Source organism: Nipponia nippon, unplaced genomic scaffold, assembly GCF_047370975.1.
Source record: "Nipponia nippon isolate SJK-2023a ecotype South Korea unplaced genomic scaffold, ASM4737097v1 scaffold_6, whole genome shotgun sequence".
NCBI classification, from domain to species: domain Eukaryota; kingdom Metazoa; phylum Chordata; class Aves; order Pelecaniformes; family Threskiornithidae; genus Nipponia; species Nipponia nippon.
The window spans coordinates 66137353-66159739 of record NW_028262380.1 but is presented as its reverse complement, the minus strand read 5'-3'; the positions used below and the strand labels follow the sequence as shown (position 1 = coordinate 66159739).

The following is a 22387-nucleotide window of genomic DNA, read 5'->3' as shown; positions in this document are numbered from 1 at the left end:
AACGAACATGAATGCAATCTTTAACAAAACATATTTTAAACGTATAAAAGTCACACATGAAAGCACTTCCGCGTTGTGGTGCTCGTTGCTGATTTTTACATCTTATTGCGTGCGAATAGGAAACACAAAGCCTAGTGGCCCCATCCGAACGTGCACCGTGTACCCCTGATAGGCCACATAAACAGTCATAATCGACAGTTACATGCAGGCACTGAGGCTGCAAAAATCCCAGAGTAATTAGTGTTGTCTGAATGCAATGACATCTGTTTTCTCATGGTCCTCTAGACTTGTCAGGCCAATAAGATGTATATGAAAAAATATGACAAGCATCGCAAATGCCCTTCTGAAAGGTCTCACTTTGGGAAAAGCTGAAGAAATGACACATGCCACCTCTTTTTTGCCAATATACCTAACAGCCAAAGCTTCAAGATTTGAAAAGGTCTTTTGAGTCATTTTACATTTGACTACGAAAGGTTTATTCAGAACATAGCACTGTGCTTAGGAAAGAATATATCGCAGCAGGTTTTGTTCTCTTAAAAAAGCAAGCTTCATTAACAGAAGAGGAGGAACACAATGTGACTGTTTACTTCTGACTAGTGTGCTTACATGTCAGTGCCATCTCTACCTTCTTTTTTAATTAAAGCAGCAGATACTAGGTAGCACGCAATACGCGTGTATATATGTGTGTGTGTATCTATACATCTTTTATTATTATTTTGCTTAAAGAGTGAAACAAGAACAGTTGTATAGCTGTGCTTTCTGGCGTTGCAAAAACATCGTAGCCTTTTCATCTGGAGACCCGAGCTTTTGTTTTAGGATTCACAGCCTTTTTCCTTAATAGTGCCTATCTCTCCATTCTTTCCCTGGACTGTAGCATTATGTTTGAGCATGCGTTTTCTCCGAGAAAGACATTAGTCATCATTAACAGAAGCACTGACACCAAGTCTAAGTGCTTCTCCACAATGACCAAGTGGCAATCATCTTTCTCTTACCCTGTCACTGCTGATTAGGGTTTTCTTTCATGAAAATTTAATTTGTCGCCTTTCTGCAGCTCCTTTTTACATTTCTGCAATAACACAACATGCCAGCAACACTAAAAATGCAGTAAAAGATGCTGTACCTGTTTATAAGAAAAGATAAGATTCACACTGCACGGCTGTACTTTTTACTTAGTTTAACAGCAAAAAAAGACCCTGCAAGATGTACTAAACGAGTAGCTGCTGACAGAGGAAAAACTCCCATTAAATACTGAAGGCCTCAAACAACCCAGCACACCTTCCATCCAACTAATTGAAATTTTTTTCCTCTGGCAGACAGCTAGCCAGCCCCTCTTCCCAAGCATTGTTCAATAGGCGATGTAACAATATCTAAATAGATTTTTATAAGCAATTAATTTTATAATTGCTTCAAATATGCAGGTACTCAGGTTTTTAGCTTATACAAATATTTATCAAAGGTTTTCACAATCCAGTGATAAATTTCAGCCTCGAGTCCGTGACAACACTGCTCTTGCAGTTAAAAAGCCAGCCGCGAAGAAAATGGCTTTAGCTGCTGCAGGCAGATGAAAAAGTTTCAGTCACGTATGATACTTTGCAGCTATTCAACATACACAGTCTCAGATTCCTGCTCTGTGTAACATTACAAACATTGTTAAACAAGATACCATAGCAATGAGTTATTTTAAGGAAGTTTTTCAAAACATTTACTCTTCTGCTTTATTTCAATTTGTCTAAAGATTTTTTTTAATTATAAGCATATGCTATTTTGTTAACATCTGTGCACAGCATAAAACCTGACTGAATTCCAACTTCTGAAAAGATGCAGATAACTTACATCCCTCAAACAAAGTAACAACCTTAGAAAGCTTCAGGAGACTCACATTAAGATGCTTGAGTTCATTTAACTGATTTTCCATATAAGTATATTTAAAAAAAACCAAAAACCAAAAAACAAAACCACCGCTTATTACAATTTTTAGGTTCTCCCAATATCTTTCAGATTTTAATTAAGTGTAAAGCTAAAATTTGGATCTACCTCTATTAAGTTCAGAAACCACAGCTAGTAAAATCCAAGTAATAAAAACTTTATTCAGCTTCCTAAAGCATTCGTACTCCACTACTAACCCAAAACAGCATTGGTAGTCGGAACAGAAACTGTATCGCTAGCACTTTGGATTTATAAGAAAGCTTCAATATCTTTAAATAGTCTCCAAATATGAAATTTAGGAAGAGGAAACTAGGAATTAAAAGCGGATTTTGAATGGCAGACTGTGATTGTTGTATTGCTATGGCAGTAAAACCTTGATTAAATGCAGAGCAATACTAAAGTAAAAACAAAACCCTGCCATGGTAACCTAAATTAACTACTGAACCAGACCACATTTATACAGAGAGCCGGTGGCTTAAGCTATTCTACTTGATCTCGAGAAAAACTTTGACTTTCTGGAGGGCATAAAATAAAGCTAAGCTTCCCCGGCCACGCATCCACCGTTGTTTTGTTCTCTGCGTTCTCCTCGGCTCTTTGCCTGACAAGCCAGGAACGCAGATGTCGAGATCCTTGCTCCGCATCCACGTCAAGTTCAAGTACGAAAGTTTAGCTCTTTGACTCCCACCCCCACCTCCAAGTCACTTGTCAGTAAAAGGTTGGGCGATTTATTGACCACCGCTGGATGCATACTGTCAGTGCTGAAGGAAATATGAGAGGGGGCTGTCGCTACTGTTCTGGAGCTCATTGATAATGACATACCTGCCTCTGTCACCCATTACCCATACTACAAACTACTTAGACCTAACTGAAAAATCAATAGCCTACTTGCACTGGTTCCTGTGGCTGCCTCCTTTGATTGTCAGCTCCTGTCTAGGGTCAGCACTTACATGAAAGGGGCTGTGACTGCCTGATGCTTTCAGGACAACCTAACGATATGAAACTAGCCAACAGAACAGTAAATTCTGTCCCCCTGCCCTCCTCATCAATTAGGCTTTGACTAGGCTTTGCCTGTAGAAACCTGACCTTTTAAGTTTAGGTGAATATGGAACTAGCTGAACACGCCATTGCCCTCAGCACTGAGCCAGGAAATCCACTGACAGGTTAAACAAAACAGAAGGTTGTAACTGTCATAATTTGCATTGCACTTTCACGCCAACAAGGGTGTTATCAGTGGGGGCAAGCCCTGGAACACACAACGCAAGCACCCTAAGTCACTCTCCTCATAAATTTTCAAGTGAAGGGAGATAAAACATAAATTCACAAATGACCGCGCATTTCAAGTCCCACTTTCTTTCAAGTTTGCGCTCTGGAAACCCACAAAGTACATATAAACAATCCCCCTTCATAGGCGCGCTGGCATTCAGATGCCGTTTAGAATGAACTTCCAAGATAGATGATGAATGGGGAAAAGCTACCTGCCTGTGCCTCTTACGGACTCTCGTATTAGGCTTATTCTCCGTTGCACATTTATATGAGTGAATACTAACCATTAATGGATTATACACACGCACACACCTGTACTTCAGAGAAGCAGGTAGGCATAAATAATTTAAAAATCCCAGGAGAGCCCTAACTGGCACTTCTGAGTAGCGTTTACTCATACATCCTGCATCTTGGAAGTCCATTAGCAACATCTGAATATCCCTGTGACTACAACCAAATGATAAATGTTACATTTTAATGCATCTGCCCTCCTTCAAAGAATATTGACAAACCACGCAGCAAAGAACTAAAGCAAGAAATCCCAGATCTCAAGTGAAGGCTGAACCATACCCTGAAGTTGAATACAATAGCTTTAGTAACTCTACATAGATCTTTAAAAAAAAACTTAATAGCTGAATGCCTTGCTCCCCTTTTCCTTCAAAATAAATTAAAAAAAAAAAGATGAAAACCGTTAAAACCAAATGAAAATATTTTAAAATACTCTGATTAGCGCTCCTTTCTTACATATCGATTTTCAACCAACGACGGGTTTATGTCCTTTCATGCTCCTGCTTCCACAGGCCTACCATCATCAACATAAGCATTCCTGGGAAATATAGCCAGCACGTGTGATCAAAACAATTTATACAATTTGAACACTTGAGCTTCTTCATACCATGAAAGGACTGGCTATCTCTACGAACTACAATTATTATTATTTTTTTGAAAGTCTGAGAATGCTAGGAATTCTCAGTGCACTTTATTCAGTGCATACAGTTAATAACTTTTAATGTAAATATACAAACTACTCCTGGAAATCCCAGGCAAGATTCAGAGCAATAATTTACCTAATGCTTTTTACTCTACAGCTGAACCTTTCTACCTCCTGCACCCTTAATATCCTTCTCGCACAAAAGCATGCAGTGCCAGATATAAGAATGAGCTCTTACGTAAATAAACGATAGGAAAAGTGCTGCCGTTTGGTTTTCAAAGTTTAAGATTCAGCTCCAAACCTCTAGATACTCTCGTAAGCTTTTTTTTCTGAACATCGCCTCAATACCTGTCAGTCACTGCATTTAGCTTATTTCAAATGCGCTTTGAGAAATCGGTATTGAGAAAGGAAAACAGCTGAATTATGAAAAGACAAAAACTTTTTCATTACAGCTTCAGACAATGTGTTACACTGCAATAATATTTGTTATATCGTAACACTCAGTTGATCTAAATAAACGTAGAACAGAACAAACGCAGAGAAGACTCCTTGAAAAGAAAAGCACAGAACTGCGTTGAAGCGTTTTTAAATAAACAGAACAGCAGTTAGAATTAATATTGCACTCCAAACAAACTACAGAGCAAACACTAGTTAAAAATGGTAGACCTAATTGAGTCTGGATGGACCCCTTTACAGACCTAATGCAATGATTAACTATGCATCTGGTAGCATGTCAAGTCCTTTTTGTGTGCCTATCTGATAGTGAAGTGAAAGGGCATGGACAGTGTCCAGTCCCAGCAAGCAAATCATTTGGAAGCAGTCATAGCCATAGATCAAAGATTTTTCACTCTATCCAAAGTCTATTTAAACCCACCAACCCAGCCCCTTGTTGCAGACAAAACCAGTTAGAAAATAAGAAAGACTCCTTGGGATCCAAAGATAATAAAGGGAGATAGAAGTAGAAAACGAAGAAAAGAAACAGACTGGCAGAACCTTGATTTCCATAGGCCAAGACAGCTGTTTTACATCCTAGTTTTATTTCAGATGGTTAAAGAAAAGGAACAATTTCCATCCCTTAGATCACCAAATATTATTTCAATTAAACTATGCAGATGGCTTCTATACACGATTTGAGCCAACACAGTTTCCCCAGCTACGGGAGACAGTACCTTCAACTATTTTGCACACCGGTTTTACCCAATTCATAAGAAAACTAAAAAGAGAGCAGCGTATTATCATGAGGAAGTTATTTTGAAATAAGATACGCACAACAAAATATAAAATAGGAATAGCTATGATTCGACTCTCTCGTTAGAAGCAGCAACAAAACCCCTGCAATGATTTGATAACTACTAACACACTACTTCTATGTCAACAAAGTACTTCCAAAGGACAAAAATTTAATACTCTGAAGTATAATATGCAGAAAAGTAGAGGGCTCTAACTGTGCATTTAAACCGTATTATATTTGAATGAGGGAACAATTAGAAGACTGTTCAAACAGGAAACTCCGTTTTGCTTTTTTTTTAATTAAATAAAAATTGCGTGCCTTTTCTACCAGATCCAAAGTCAAAACATAATCATGTTAAAATACGGGGAGGAGAAAGGAGAAAGAGAGCGAGCGACTCGCTATATTCCATGCTGGTCACCAGTGCTATTGAGAAGATTGAGCCCCCTCTGCCCCCTCCTCCCACAACACCCTTTCCCTTTATAAATTGCACTCGTAGAAACTCCCTGAAAGGTTGTAACCTGTACAGTGGCTGGTGAGGAGCAGAGGATTTCACATTGCTGTATGTGGTATTTGAGAAAGTGCTTTTTAAAATGTAAGCATATAAATGAGAAGCTTTCACTGCTGGAGCTAGGAATTGACATTTTTAGAGGGTATAGTTTAGAGAATTCTAGGTTAACTTATACATATGCTTCATCTTGGCTAGCTACATGAAGTTTTTGATCTTTAAAATAATCATCTAACCAATGAAACCATGCAGGCTAGGGTTTGTTGGCATGATTATTTACGCATATGCACAGATACGTGAACATCTAAGACAATAAACATTGCAATCATTACAGAGCTACTGATAAAAGGAAAAGTTACGGCCAAACGCCTGCAAATGGATATATTTTTTTTAATTTCCAGAACTTTGACTTGGCTTAGAATATCTTCGTAATTTTCACATTTTTAAAAGAAGTGCTGATTTAGCCCCACAGCATTTTTAAGAACCAGACAAGACATTATCTCTGTAGCCCACCTCATGTTTTTCTCAAGCAAATACGTGTTATTGCATTCAACTGGAGGTCAAGTTGACAAAATCCTGGCATGTTACATGCTCTCATACTTTTAAAAATTGATGTTATTAATGTAATTAATCAATTATTGTAAACAAAGACCGGCCAACACACATGAATAAGTGGATAAAATAGCATGCACCCACCCCAACTGTATCCAAACAAAACAAAAGGCCCACAAGCTTTAACAAGAAGAAAATGCTTCAAAAACACGAGAAATGTTCTTTTCTAGTGCATGTGTCTGATTTTCCCCGATTGCCATCTTACTGAAGGCAAACTTACAAAACAGTATTTAGTATCCAAAGCAATCTTACAGCTAAAAGAAGTCATCGTTAGTCATCATGAGAAAAGAGAAGCAGCTGCCTTTAACACAAGATTCAAAGCATCAGAGAAAGCCTTCGGCTGCAGGTTGCTCAGGGTTAAACACCAAAATATGAATGTGTTCACATTTTAAGACTGAACAGGAAAGCAAAAATAAGGTACTTAAAGGAGTAGCTGGAACCCTCCCCTTTCCCGCTGCAGAAACGAAAGCTAGGGGAGACTACGAAACATGTATAAATGATTTAATTACCGTACCATTCAGTCTTCATGGGAAAAAAGTACAAGATTCGTGCAACGCTCTTAACTGATGAGATGCATTAATGACATGTGTAGAAACGAAACCATCTTTTCTCCTCCAGCGTGCGCTATCAACTAACTTCATAAACACAGTCCTTAAACAGATTGGCAGATAGTAAAGCCAAGCTGTGACTCTCAAGAAAAGGTACACACTGTATATACTGTTGAATGTAAACAGAATTTTATCTGTCAAACCCACAGCAGCGTTTACTGTAACTATTAACCCGGTTTTGCTGTGGAGAAACGCAACATGCATTACCGAATCATTTCTTTTCAAACCCATACATTCCCTGCAGCAGTTCAAGCTCCATCAGCGGTGCAGGAATGTATGAAAATGACAGGCAAAGGGCACGAGCTCCTTTCCCATACTGTTCTTCTATAAATGGAAGCAGAGTCGTACAAAGCACTTAAAGCTGAAAATATTTGAAGATGGATCGCCAGGAAAAAAATATTACAATGTTAGGTTTCACGAGCAGATTAATTATTCTGTTTTTCGCAAAACTGCTTCCCTTAAATGAAAGGACAGAGAGGAAACCAACTACTAGAAAAAAATGGAATGCTGGCTGGGTCTCATCTACAAAGCTGCCATGAACAAAGCGTATACGTACACGTACATATTTCATACACTATTAATAAAAATACTTTTTATCCCTTTGGGGAGCACCTGTTCCTGCATTCACTTTTCCCTCTTCTCTCAGCAAGGGGAGAGGGAGAGAAAAGGGGCAGATTTGGCAGAAATCCTTTAACAGCCTCAAGTCAATTCGATTAAACTTTGATTCGCCTTAAAAATCACACCTTGTATCGGAAACTTACACCTTGCATATAGAAACTTTCAAACGCACCGTTCAGAACCAAAAAGCTCTGGAATACGTAACGTATGCCACTTTGACAAGCTGGTTAGGCAAGCAAAGGCGAGCACGCTGCATCATAACACAACAAGAAACTTGTGCGCTTCTTGCTAAAACTCTGAGTTGGTTTCCAGTCTTCTTCTGCTGTTGTTTTTTAAGGGTTAATACAAATACCTAGCGTTCTCTTGAAAACAAAACAAAAAAAAAAAAAAAAAAAAAGGCTTTGCACATTTCGTAGCAACCCTTCGCCGCTACGTTGCCACCCGTAGCGTGAGGAAAACACCGCTGCCCGTGGCGCGGGTGCACGCCCGGGGCTGCACCGCACCGAGCCCCCGGCGGCAGCGGCCAAGGGCCCGGCGCCCCCAGCCCCCGCCCAGGACCTTTCCGCAGAAGCCCTGGCTAACAAAACGCTATTGCTCCAGGCAGCGGCACGCTGGTGTTGGCACTGCTGAAACCAAACAAACACGATGTTTAACAGTCAAATAAAATGTCCCGCAGCCTCCCTAATGAATTTGTCAAGGACCATCAGATCACCCCCGCCCCTGCCTCATTAACTCAAGTATGATGAGACGGATTATAACGAGAGAATACAGATCAATCCGTCTGCAGACTTCAAGTGGCTTTTAGCCCTGAGAGTTCCCCTCTCTGCGGCACACGCACGCACACGGTCTTTTTAATGGAATACAGTATCTCCTGCTGCTGGAGGGGCTGCCGCTTCGTTTTATACACCATCAAGGAGCTGCTGATGGGCTTCTACACTAACATACATAAAAGCAGAGGTGACAAGGGCTCTTCAATTATAGCCTCCCCGGATCCTGTTCCCCCTTCAATTATTCATCCCGGCGAGGGCAAATTCCGCCACAGATGAAGCTGGTCTTAATGCACTGCGGCCACAAACGCCCAGACACAGGAGAGAAGGGTTTCACGTGCATCATTTGCTGGAAGTGTTTAAGTTTATTGCTCAAATGATGTTTCTAATTAGCGCTGGGGCAATAAATTAAAGTCGGCTTTTGTTTAGCTGATTTATTATTTACTAGAGCTTCAACCTCAGACAGGAAAATTGGTAATGAATTGTTTTAAATCTGAACACTAGTAACGCTTCATCGTTAGTCACCTTACCGAGGGGGTGGGAGAGGAATCGTCCGCTCCTTCTGCTGTCACCCTGAAAACACGAAAGCGCGTCCCCCCCACCCTTGCCCGGGCCGCCTGACGGCTCCGGCATCTCCTCCGCGCCCCGGACGGGGGAAGCCCCCGGGCCGCCCGCTGCCTGCTGCAAGCGAAACCCCGCGGAGCCTTCCCCGCCCGCCGCCGCTCGGAGGGTCGATGTGCGGAACCCCCCGCCGGCGCGGGGAGAAGCGCCAGCCCGGCTGCCAGCACGCCCCGCTCCGCCCCGGCAGCCGGGAGCTTCGGCGGGGCGGGTGAAGGGGTCCCCTCGCCCGGGCTCACTCCCCCGCTTGCCGGAGGGCGCCCGGAGCCGGGGCGCGGGACCCTCGCAGCTCCGCCCGGCCAGCCGAGCCCCGAAGCGACGCTCCGCGCCGGCGAAGCACCACGATGCCCGCCCGGTGCTGCCGCCCGCTCCCGGCGCCCGCTCCCGGACGCGTGGCACCGAAGGGGCCTCTGACCGTCGCCAGCGGGTCCGACCGTGGCCCCGGGGAGCGGGCAGGTCCGCGGGCCCTTACCCGGGCCCCGGAGCGGAGAGCCCGGCTCCAGCCCGCGCATCCCCGGGACGCCCAGAGACCGGGCGAGCAGCGGCGCCAGCGCCTTTGCGACGCAGCGGCTCTCCCCTCGTCGCAGCCTGGCCTCTCTCCCCTACCCCTTTGAAGCCGCTCTCCTCGGAGCCTTCCCGGGGCTCGTCTCCCTGCTGGCGGGGCCGGGCCCGCCGGGGACACCTGACACCGCCGAGCAGCGGGCACGGCGGCCCGCCGAGCGTCGGCAGAGGCAGGGTGCCCCCCCCCCCCGCCCCCCCGGGCGCCCGCTGCCCCGGCGGCACCGGGGGAAACAACGAGCCGAGCCGAGCCGCTCCTCGGGGAGACCGGAGCCCCGCCAGCCCCGGCGCCGGGCACGTCCGTACTTACTTCTTCCAGCGCGCAGCGGTACGGTCGGCACAAGACATGTTTCTAATTTAAATGCACACGGAAAACAGACGGCGATATTTTCTTTATTAAAATCAGCCAGCTGCAGCGAAAGGAGGCAAGAAGAAGAAACCGAGCCCAGCCGCTGCGAGCCGGCTCAACCGCGGCTCCGCAAGGAGGAGCGCATCGCGCCTGAGCGGCCCCTGCCGCGGCGGCCGGAGCCGGAGCCGCCCCCGCCCAGCAGGGACCCGCGGCTGCGGCCGGCTCGGCAGCCCCGGCGCCCTCGGTACGGCCGCCGGTGCCCGCTGCGGGGCTGCACGGCCCAGGGGAGGGCGAAGCCGCCGCCGAAACTCGCAGCCCGGAGGTCGCCCTCCCGCCAGCCTAAGTTTCCGCGGGAGAAACGCTTCTGGCGGTTCCGCAGCAGGTACGGCCGGGGGCCACAGCGGCGGGAGCGAGAACAGTCAGACGGAACGTGCCTACAGTTTTATCTCCAAATCGTTCAATACTCTTATTAATACAAACTCGCATAAAATATCGTTTCCTTTTCGAATAACTCAATCCCACGGTTTAGGAGGATGAGCAGAACTTTATGGCACGAGATTGATCTAAATTAACGTGCCTACGGCACTGACTGAGGGCAGTAAAACAAGGTGTGCCATTCTGCTCCGGTGACGGTCTCACTTTCACCGCTGCAGCCCGCCGTTCGCGAAAGGAGATTTACGCCTGCGGCGAGGCAGCGGCACGCCTCTCCCCCCTTCCCTCCGCGCACCGGCACTGCCGCCGGCTCTCCCCGCGGCGAGAGCGGCGAGCTCCCCGCGCCCTTCGCCCGGCCGCCACGGCAAAGTTGCAGCTTTTTTCCCCCACCCCGCGCTGGGCCGCAGGACGCCCCCAGCGCCCCGCTCGCCGCCCCCCCACCCCCCGGCCCGGCTTCACGGCCGGGCAGCCCCAGCGCGGAGCGGACGGGCCGCCCCGCCGCCGCCGGGGAGGAGGCGGGGGGAGCGCGCGGGCGCGTGTGCGCGCCCCCGCGCCGGCCGTGCCCGCCGCCCGCCGCGATTGGCCGCGCCGCTGACAGCTCGGCGGCGATTGTAGGAGGCGGGGCTCCGCCCCCCGCCCGCGCCCCGGCCCCATTCATAAACTACAGGGCCCGGCGGCGCGGCCGGAGAGAGACGGGGGCACGGCGGAGGAGGAGGAGGAGGAGGAGGAGGAGGAGGAGAGGCGCAGAAAGTGAGAGCCTCGGCGCGCACTTCCAGGGGTGGGGAGGGGGAGGAGAAGCCATCCCGGGCACGGCAGCTACGCCCTCCTCCCGCTCAGGATAAAACACAGTCTGTGCAAAGAAAAAAAAAAAAACAACCAAACCAAAACCAACAGCCTCTCTCTCTCTCTCTCTCTCTCTCTCTCTCTCAAAACAATCTGTGTAGAGCTGCAGGACAGGAATGAGAGATCACAGACCAAGTGCACACGTCTGCGCGTAAAGATAGAGAAAGCCACAGAGCCGGGCTCAGCCAACGCCTCCAGCAGGAAAAGGGAACTCAGCAACACCCCCTGACAGTCTGAGAGCGGCAGCCAAACTCATGCACATCTCTGGCGGTGCCACGGACTGAAAGAGAGAGAGAGAGAGGCAGACAGACAGACAGACAGAGTTCACTCTTCCGCTCTGGGCATTGCTCGCATTCTTCTCCTCCTCTCGTATCGTGTGCGGTTTTAAACTTCGCCGCCGACCGGCTTCTCTGCGGGGACCTTCTGCGAGTCCTGGGGAAGTTTGTTTGGGTTTTTTTTTAATTTTTATTTTTCCATGAACTACTGAAACAGCGTTTTTGTCGCTGCGCGGGGGGGTGGGCGCCTGAGCGCAGACCTCCCTGCCCCCACCGCCACCCAAAAACTTCGCGCTCCGGGAGCCCGCGGGGGCTGCCCGCCGCTCCGGCTCCGGCACCGCCGCCGCCCCGCTCGCCGGCGGCTCGCACTCCTCCTCCTCGTCCTCCTCCTCCTCGCCGGGGCAGCGCCGGGCTTCGCTCCTTTGTGCTTCGTCGTCCTCCCCGATTTTTTTAATTGCTCTGACGGGCGCGCCGCTGCCGCCTTCTTGCCGGAGGGGGTGGGGGTCTGCGATTTGGCCGGTGCCCTCCGCAAAGCTGCAGCCACCGCTAAAGCATTGGATCCCTCAACGTACTGCGAGAGCCCGGTGTACAGCCCGGACCTGTGCCCCAACATGATCGCCGCGCAGGCCAAGCTGGTCTACCAGCTCAACAAATACTACACGGAGCGCTGCCAGGCCCGCAAGGCGGCCATCGCCAAGACCATCCGGGAGGTGTGCAAGGTCGTGTCGGACGTGCTGAAGGAGGTGGAGGTGCAGGAGCCGCGCTTCATCAGCTCCCTGAGCGAGATCGACGCCCGCTACGAGGGGCTGGAGGTGATCTCGCCCACCGAGTTCGAGGTGGTGCTCTACCTCAACCAGATGGGCGTCTTCAACTTCGTGGACGACGGCTCCCTGCCGGGCTGCGCCGTGCTGAAGCTGAGCGACGGCCGCAAGCGCAGCATGTCCCTCTGGGTGGAGTTCATCACCGCCTCGGGCTACCTGTCCGCCCGCAAGATCCGCTCCCGCTTCCAGACGCTGGTGGCCCAGGCCGTGGACAAGTGCAGCTACCGGGACGTGGTGAAGATGATCGCGGACACCAGCGAGGTGAAGCTCCGCATCCGGGAGCGGTACGTGGTGCAGATCACGCCCGCCTTCAAGTGCACCGGGATCTGGCCCCGCAGCGCGGCGCAGTGGCCCATGCCCCACATCCCCTGGCCCGGCCCCAACCGGGTGGCGGAGGTGAAGGCGGAGGGCTTCAACCTGCTCTCCAAGGAGTGCTACTCGCTGACGGGCAAGCAGAGCTCGGCCGAGAGCGACGCCTGGGTGCTGCAGTTCGGCGAGGCCGAGAACCGGCTGCTGATGGGCGGCTGCAGGAACAAGTGCCTCTCGGTGCTGAAGACGCTGCGCGACCGGCACCTGGAGCTGCCCGGCCAGCCCCTCAACAACTACCACATGAAGACGCTGCTGCTGTACGAGTGCGAGAAGCACCCGCGGGAGACCGACTGGGACGAGGCGTGCCTGGGCGACCGGCTGAACGGCATCCTCCTGCAGCTCATCTCCTGCCTGCAGTGCCGGCGCTGCCCCCACTACTTCCTGCCCAACCTAGACCTCTTTCAGGGCAAACCCCACTCGGCCCTGGAAAGCGCTGCCAAACAGACCTGGAGGCTAGCCAGGGAAATCCTCACCAATCCCAAAAGCCTCGACAAGCTATAGGGTTACCCCCCCCCCCCCCCCCCCCCCCCCCCCGCGCACGAAACGCGCCCCTCCGTAAGCAACAGCAGCAGCGCCTAAAAACTTTTTATTTAACGCCGGGGACGACGGGGAGAGGCGGCGAGAGAGCGGCGGCCCCGCCGCCCCCCACCTGCGGCTCGGCCCCCGAAGGCTTGCCGACGGGCTTCCCGGCGGATGAACTCGCACCGCCTCGCCGGGAAGAAGGGAAGAGCCTCTCCTCCTGCCCTCCAATGTGAATTTGTAAAAAGTCACGCGAAGAGAAGCAACCGGACTCGCGCAGCCTCAAAACGAAACCCGAAAGGTACATTTTCCGATCCATGTATAGCCCTTTTCTTATTCTCTCTTGTTCGCCTGAATGTTGTCACCAAGTGAAAAATTATTTAACTATATGTACAAATCCCCCTTTAAAAAAGTTTTACTGATGTTAAATGTATTTCGGTGCCAAGGTCAGATTATGTGCCCCACAACTGACTTGTTGCAAATAGTAATAAAAATATTACTTTAACTTTACGCTGACTTTTCGTGAATGGTTCTTAAATTCAGGCGAGTAGATTCAACCTCAGAAGTAACAGTTTCTTAAAAGAAACGGAAAACGAGATGTGAAGATAGTCTAACCGCGACACCTAGCCGAAGCCTTAGCTTGGCATATGATTCATCGACGTTTCCTAACTTGCCTCTAGTTTCTACAAAACTAGCGCATCTAAGGAAAACAATCTTAGCTATTCCGTCGGTCAGCCTGTGACAACGTATCTCTAGGACTCTCAGCTTCCCTTCTAAATCTTGGGAATCGATGGAGCGTCGCACAGCAGCTCGCCAGAATTTAGGCAGAGTTAGAGCACGCCGTTTCCGACCCTACGCTCGGCACCTTTATTTTTTTCCTTATAGTTTTCTTTCCTTTTTTTCCCCCGGTAAATCTCAAGCGCTTGTATTTTGTTTTACAAATCCATCGCTATTTGCTGTCGCTTCCCAGCGCGAAGGCGCTATCTATTTGACTTTGACACGAAGGAAGTATAGATCTACCCTGAATAATTAATGCCCTTTAGAGCAAGCGGTCGATATTTTTTTAAACAAACATTTGTTTTCCCCGGATTTTTAAGTACAGCGTAAAACCGCAGCGCCGCGCAGCCCGACGAGCGGATCGGCCCCCCGAGCCGCCGGCAGCACCCGGCCGCTCCCCGCCGATCTCCCTCTCCCAAAGCTCAGCTCGACCCCTTTCCTTGCAGTTCGTGCCGTACCGATGTCGCTTTAAGTTCGCTCAGGACGCCTTAGAAATAACTGCAGCATTTTTATCGGGAACGGATTTCCGAGCTTTAAAAGCGTTAGCGTTATCTGCTCCAGCCGCCCGAAAGATTTCAAAGCCGGCTGGCAGCGTTTCGAGCAAGTTTTCGCGTCCTTTCGGGGCGGGGGGGGGGGGGGAGTAAAAATGTAAGATCTTGCCCCAAAGGACTACTTCCGTTTCTTTGTGGACGGATCCGGAAAGAAAGAGCCATTCACATTCGAGCTGCTTTTGTCTTTAAGTTAAAAACGAAATGAACGCGTCCGACAGCAGCCTGGGCAATGAACTTCCAGCAAGGCGGCAGCGGGGCGGCCCCGGCCCCGGCCCCGGCCCCGGCCCCCTCCGCCGCCCGCCTCTTCCAGCCCGGGTGGTGAAGCCCGGCTGCGCTGCACGGGTTTCTCCTGGGGTCGTCGGAGAGCCGATCCTGGCTCACCTGGGCAAGCGGGTTTAGCCCGCGGGGCTACCCTTTCCTTCTGAAAACAGCCCGGAGTAAGAGTACATAAACTCTGATCTTATCGCTGCTGATGCTATCTCTGCGGCAGGTTTTTCTGCAGGAGCTTGTCACAATGTTTTCTTTTCAGTAGTTTAGACAAATATACAAGGAACTTAAATTTATCAGACAGACGAAGCCTCATTAATTAAACAGGCCTGAGCTACAGCCGATTAGGATTATATATTTTTTTTTTCCCAAGGACATTTTCTACAGCAGCTCTAGTCACCGCTATCAAGGTACAGTAACTCAAGCAGAGGGTGGGGCAGGGAGGCGTTCATGCTTGAAAGCAAGCTGCCTTGTGAGCTCATTTGTTTTTTAAAGTAAAAATAGTCAAATTTGATTTTTAGCCCCCCCCCACTCACAAGAGACATTACAAAAGGTCTGTCTTTTTTTTTCTTTTAAGACCTCCAGCTAAAGTAGCATCACAAGTAGACTGTAAGAGGGGTAGCCTGTATTTCATGTAACCAACTCCTCCTTTTATAAACCCAAACAAAATCTCTCGGATACAGAATTAAAGACACAGTCAAATCAAACCAGAACGCCTACTCACAGCTAAGAAAACAACCCCTACCAAATACTCGAAAACAGGAGAAAAGAAAGCAAGCTGAATATATGTTGTATGCCAGTGTCCCCCTAAAAGACGTAACAGGACCAGTAAGAGCTAGGAACTGCACTCCAACGCCCTGTGTGCTAACCACGGGAAACAAAAATGCAGAATAATGGGGACCTGTAAGACTTTTCTCATGCTAATGCAATACAAAGCAGAACATTTTGGATGGAAAATGCAATACGGTAACATAGCAAACCATCTTTACATTTTATATTTATATCCTTTTTACCATTAAATGTCTTTAAAAAAAACACCATGGAAAGAGTAAGCGTATCAAAATTTTAAGAGCTATCTCATACTTGAAATCATTTCAAAAACATTTCAAAAATACTTCAGGACCAGCAGAAAAGTTAAATCTCACTTATTGTATCACATAAAAATCACAATTCTAGTTAATCGCTTGTATTAATTCTAGTTCGAAGAATCTGAGAGCGTTGTTTTCCAAAATAAATGTATTCCTTGGTAGGATATGATAATCCCTGCTTTCAGACCCACCGATGCCATTTTTAATATAGACAGCAGCAATTTACTCAATAGGAACAAAGAACTGAACTGGTGCTTAACACACAAGGTATTCTCTACAGACGAGCAGAAAACCACTACTTCTTCCAGTGACTTTTTTCCCCTTCACAAGGAAATTATTGCCCTGTTTAATATACAGCAGATATTTAAAAAACCAAGAGCCATCCCTGTGCTTAAATTGACAGAGAATATTTACCAATCATGTCGTGCTTTTGAAATGTTGCTGTAATACTGTAGAAAACATTCACGTGCAACCTACCAAGCTACTCGCACAATATACTGCGAGTATTTCTACTGAAGGTTACCGATTTTAAACAAAACGCTAGTAATCAAGTAACTCAGAGCAAATAAAGTTTGGGGAAATTAGCAAGTCAGTTCAGAAACGTATTTTTAAGAGGGCAATTACTTTTTCTGCTTAGGCACAATAAACAATAACAGGCCCTGTAAAATCTGTTAGAGAATAATACAATACAGAAGCACTGACGACTTAGGAGTGCAGGAAGTTTAGCGCCATGTTACACTGGCGTTATATTAAAAAAAGAAAAGTAAAACAAAGCATTTGGGCTAAAAGCCTCGTTGAACTTTCCAGTATTCACACAGGCCTGTGATTCAAGATGTCTTTATTTAAGATGCCTCCCCGGAGCTTTATTCGCAGCAAGCTAATTAACATTCAAGTAGGGTCGAATTGTGGGAGGGGGAGAAAAAGGAGAAGGAAAGGAGGTGTCACCTAGCTGAAGTTCAGTAACATATATGGTCGGTCACAAACTTGCTAAAACAGGAACACTGTGGACCAATAGAGGTAAAGGAAGTCAAATGAAGAATTAAAGGTCTTGGGTAATTTGTCATCATCTCTCAGAGCTCAGGGTCAATGATCTCTTACCTTGGGGTCGATTTTCTTAAAACTGGGATCTTCTTCATCCACCTCAAAGTAGAGCTCCGAAAGAGTGATGGAAAGAGTGCCTTTCACTACCACTGAGGGTGCCACAAGCTGAGCTGGTGTGCTTAGGGCAACTGGACCTGCCACAGAGCGAAAACACCAACAATACTCAAAACGGAAAAGAGCGCGAGTGCAAGCTATTTGCTTTTCAAGCCTAGAACATTAAAATAAATAAGGCAAAGAGCATAGCTCTTCCTTAAAAAGCAAAACTCTTTTTATCCCAGAAAAGAACATATGTAATAGATTTACAGTGTCTCTGTGCTGCCGAACGCTGAAGCAGCTACAATTGCAAACTGATGCATACGTTATACGTGCCAGAGCTGGCTTTAGCATGGCAGTATATAGTTTTCACTCGGACGTGTTTTCTTTTCGAGAAACTTTGGGAGTTGCATACCTTTTGTTATATGCAATATAGAGAGTGCACACATGAGCACTTGAAATCTTACTGTCAGTTGTGTTCGTTAGGTACTGGAGGGTTTCGATAGCTTTCCACAAAGATGAAGAGGGCAGTCAAGGCTCAAAGTTGTCCAACTGTAAAGTGTTCCCTCATGGATGCTAGAAATCTATTGTTAAGGTTACACAATGTTATAGAGCCTAAAGTAAAATGTTTTAAAGATGCTTATGATTCCACATTAAATATTGTTCGAGGATTCCATACAGTGTTAGTGTAGCTCGGGGACTGTGGGAGTAAACAGCTGGAGGGTTGGTTTCCAACTGAATGAATTTTTATTGGAATAATCACATCTCCGCAGGGCTTATCACAGGGACAAATCGGACTACTACTGAAAACAATAGGTTCAGCATAGATCTGACAATGCAGAACCTATTATATAAACTAACGCGTACAGAAAGAAAACAGGTTAGGTTTGTCATCCAGCTGATTTAGAGGTAAGGAAATGAAGTTACTTGGCTGTAGTATTAGCTGACTTTTGTAAAACAGTGGAAGATACGAAAGTGACATAGACAGTTTTGTTTTAATAAAGCATCTATAAATGAGGTACACACGTTCAGGTAATCAACGTGAGAATAACTGACAAAAAATTCAGATGAATTGTCATTTCCATCGATTGTTAGGAGGGTGATGGTCCTTAATCTCGCATCAATCTCAATGTGTGCCACTAGGACAAAAGAAGAGATGCTCTGCTGAGATCAGAGCAGCTTTGCCCTCTATTCCCAACGTACAAATACATTGTGTTTGCAGATGGGCATGAGATAGCTGTGGAACTGCCATGATTTCCCAAAGCTCACCCCCACAAATGGATGAAATAAGCAGCTATGTGTTCTTTTGCTGTCTCCCTTTGCCCTCTGTACATTAGCATGTAATCCAGAGGAGAAATAACATTTTTTCAATCACTCGCAGACATTCAATTACAGGGCAAGCAGACAGCTGCAGAAGCTGGGGCAGTCCAGGTCCTGTAGAAGACCCCTGACAATTTCCACTTCATTTCTAACCCACACCACTTTATTAGTGAGGATTACTTCTTAATCCTATTGCCATTGTCAAGATTATATAATTAAACTCCCCTTTCACCTCTATTACAGTATGAATGTATTACTCGAACCAGTGAATGAATAATAAAAGAGAAGGAAAGACGGAGAAGGCTGTTGAGAAGGAAGCTCGTGGTAGAAAGGGAAAAAAAGATTCACATATAGAAAATGCCATTGCATTATTCTCCCGTTACTTAATTTTACATCACTCTTCCTACGCAGCTTTTCTTTTTTCATTATGCTGCATTTTTAACTTTGCTTTTTTTAAAAAAATAGCGAGAGTGGAATGCAGTTCGAGGATAAGGAAACTGCCAATAAATAATCACTTCCAGTAATTCCACTGAATTATCATATGCATGATACGTATCAGTGTAAGACTGTACTGCTAGCTTCTCAGGGAACCAGAATTATGCAAGAAATTACATTTTTCCCTAAAGTAAATGTACATGGGATACCAGTTGAGAAAGCAGAACACCACGGATAAGTTTGCATTTTCCCTGTAAAACCACGCTCCTCAAATAACAATGGAGACTCTTGATAACTCCCAGTCCCTCAACCGAGGAGGTTCCTCTCTTTTTACGTTTTGAACTGTACAGACGTGGACCCACCCCACTCAGATTGCGACATCAGCAAAGGCTGCATGCGACTGAGTAAAATTAATTAAGTTCAAAGATCTGAAGTACTATTTCTTTTTCAGAAAACAGAAGTGAAGTCTAATAGGACTATGTGGCGAAGGGACTTCAATGGGGGAATGATCGAGGGTTTCAAGGAGTTAAATCCAGCGAGTGTACAGATCCTCGAAACCCAAGTAAATAACCAGTGTGTTCCATTTTATAAACTCGGGAAAAAAATTAGAGCTCTCCAAAGCCTTTAATTACAGACAACTTGCCTAAATGTCCACTAGGGCTAATGATTTGAGGAGTGGAACGTGGTCAAAAACAAAGAAAGGAAGCCCTTTTCAAGGCAGAGCTACTTTCTCTAAGGAAGGTTTCCTAGAATACAGACATCTACTGTGGAAGCAAGAAGGTTATTAAAGCCAGAGAAAGAAAACACACAACTCTCCTCAAGTAAACCCTCAGCGTCTGAGGTCCACAGAAAACAATCTTAATGGCCCAATTATGGGAAGGAACAATTTATCAGTGTGTATCCCAAAACATGATTCACCGCAGAGCAGGGGAGATCAGAACTTTAATAGTAAAGAAGCTGAGGAGAAAATTAGATAGCTGAAGTTACCCGTTAAGTTCTCCACTTCTCTTTCCTCCATGAATGACATGATATCGTCGTCACCTTCCAAGAGAATCTCACTTTCCGAGTTCTGATTTCCTAAAACTTGACTCTTGATGGACTGTTTTCCTTTAACAAGAATATCTTCATCAGGAGCTGAAATGGAAGAGGGACACATTGCTGTCTGTCAGGTCTCAGAGGCAACAGTGACAAAGAAGTGTAAGGTTTGTTTTAAATGAAAGTTCAGGAAGAAAACTGTTTAGGACTAGCTGTGGGAAGTACCTGTCTTAATCCTCTAATGTTAGGACACATCTAGTTTTAATCCTATTAAGCCTGCTCAAAATTACCCAGAGCTCTCTGCAGCGTTTAACTCTCCTTCAAGAGTTTATAGCAGAGGGGGAAAGGCTACAACAGGCTCTCTTCCCCTGCAGCCCTCCTTCCGAAGTTGAGTTCTCCTGCTGGAAGCAGGTCCCGAGTGCCCGCCGTGTTAACCCGACGCTCCAACCCAGGGCTCAAGCACCGCTTTGCCCTGGCAGCGGCAAGCAGACAGTTTCCCCGCCGGGCAGGGGACCGCCGCCGCGCCGAAACCGAGCACAGCCCGGAGGGGGAAGGCGGGGGAGGCCCCGGCGGGCCGGCGGCGGGCCGGCGGCGGCAGGACGGTGCCCGGCGGCAGCCGCCCGGGGGCCGCCGCCGCGCCGGGACGGCAGCGGGGGCAGCGCAACAGGCGGAGGGCGGCCGGCCTCGGCCCGGCGAACCCGCGGCAGCTGGGGAAACGGGGCAGGGGAGGCGGGCGGGGAGGCGGCCGGCCCGCGGGCTCGCCTACACGGCGGCACCAGCGCGGCACAAGCGCCCGGCCGCGGCTCGGCTCCGCTCCGCCCGGGGCGGCGGGCGGGGGCCGCCGCGGCGCAGGGCAGCGGGAGGCGGCGGCGGCCCGGGCGGGGGGGATCCCCCTGGGGGCGGGCCGGGCTCCCCGGAGCGGGGACGGCGAAGGGGCGGCCTCCCGCGGCGCCGGAGCTGCAGCCCCGGGGCCCTGCCGCTGCCGGTCGCGAGACGTGGGTTTCGTGAGGCAGAAAGCCGAGCCCCCGCCTGACAGGCGTGGGCGATGGCGGGGGCATCAGCCGCACGGTGACGGCGGGAGGCAGAGCACAGCCTGCACCTGCTTCCGAGAGGCACAGCGAGACGGAACCCCCTCCTGACGAGGGACAGCTCTCTGCTCACATCTGAATTTTCCGAGTGGAAGAGAAGCAAACAGAAAGCTCGTTGTAACGGGAGCGCACCTTTCGCGCTCCACACGGTAACCGGGCAGGCAAACGTGCCGCGGCCGTGCCTGGGCAGTGCCGCCCCGGCCCGGCCCCCGGCCCGCTCCCGCTCCCGCTCCCGCCGCCGCAGGGGAGGCCGGCGCTGGGCCGGGGAGCGCCAGTGGTACCCGGGGGTGTTCCTCGTCTCGTCTCCGCACTGCTAGGCCGAAATCTATTTTATTGAAATTACAAGCTCAAAACTGCAGCGGGGGGGGAGGAGAAAAAAGGGGGGGGAGAAAAAAGGGGGAGAAAAAAAGAGGGGGGGAAAAGAAAAAAGGGGGGAAAAGAAAAAAGGGGGGAAAAGAAAAAAGGGGGGGAAAAGAAAAAAGGGGGGAAAAGAAAAAAGGGGGAAAAGAAAAAAGGGGGGGAAAGAAAAAAGGGGGAAAAGAAAAAAGGGGGGAAAAGAAAAAAGGGGGGAAAGAAAAAAGGGGGGAAAGAAAAAAGGGGGGAAAGAAAAAAAGGGGGGAAAGAAAAAAGGGGGGGAAGAAAAAAGGGGGGAAAGAAAAAAGGGGGGAAAGAAAAGGAAGAAAAAAAGAAGGGGGGGAAGAGAAGGGGGGGAAGAGAAGGGGGGAAGAGAAGGGGGGGAAGAGAAGGGGGGAAGAGAAGGGGGGAAGAGAAGGGGGGAAGAGAAGGGGGGGAAGAGAAGGGGGGGAAGAGAAGGGGGGGGGAAGAGAAGGGGGGAAGAGAAGGGGGGGGAAGAGAAGGGGGGGAAGAGAAGGGGGGGAAGAGAAGGGGGGGGGAAGAGGCCATCGCTCGCTCTGCGCCTAAGTTACCACGCGCTGTGGTAAAAGCCAAAAACCAGCAGTGTACGTGATGTTTGAGGTTTTTTTAAGTTGAAAATAAAACTGCTATTTCTTAAAAAATAGATTGAGAATGCCCATGGCACAGCTGTGTTTGAAAAACATGCACCAAACAGAGCAGGACCGAGTAACTTCAACACATTGCTCACTGCTTTCTCTGATTGCTGCCATACTTGATCTGAAGTTCCACTGGCTTACTTTAAAAATATGTTAATCTGCAAACATTTACAGAAGGCGGCAGTTCCCCAGTGGCAATATATAAAGTTTAAATTGTTCAAGGAAACATATGCACATAAATTGCAAATAACGAACTTTTCAATTAAGTGAAAACTGAAAAAGAAACAAACAAAAAAACCTGCTCCAAACCACCAAATACCCTGGGTTTGGTTTAGGCCTTGAGCTTACCAAAAAACCAAACAACAACAACAACAACAAAAAAAACCCTAAAACAAAAACAAGCAAACAAAAAAAAAAACACAAAGAAAGGGAAATTT

At 48.0% G+C, this 22387-nt stretch overlaps 2 protein-coding genes across 6 annotated transcripts in view; one reads left to right on the top strand and one right to left on the bottom strand.

Moving 5' to 3' along the window:
* LRBA (LPS responsive beige-like anchor protein) overlaps window positions 1-22387 on the bottom strand; it is a 415388-nt gene that overhangs the window by 169335 nt on the left and 223666 nt on the right. For all 5 annotated transcript variants that reach the window (XM_087736323.1, XM_087736322.1, XM_087736324.1 and 2 more), the window contains 2 exons: window positions 19805-19951; window positions 17027-17163 (listed from right to left, as the gene is read on the bottom strand). In XM_087736323.1, coding sequence (XP_087592449.1) covers window positions 17027-17163; window positions 19805-19951 — 284 coding nt within the window. The remainder of the gene's footprint in view (window positions 1-17026; window positions 17164-19804; window positions 19952-22387) is intronic.
* Window positions 11095-13232, top strand: MAB21L2 (mab-21 like 2). The gene is made up of 2 exons (XM_087736776.1): window positions 11095-11168; window positions 11363-13232. Exon 2 carries the CDS (start codon window positions 12148-12150, stop codon window positions 13225-13227), a length of 1080 nt encoding a protein of 359 aa, XP_087592902.1. The 5' UTR covers window positions 11095-11168; window positions 11363-12147; the 3' UTR covers window positions 13228-13232.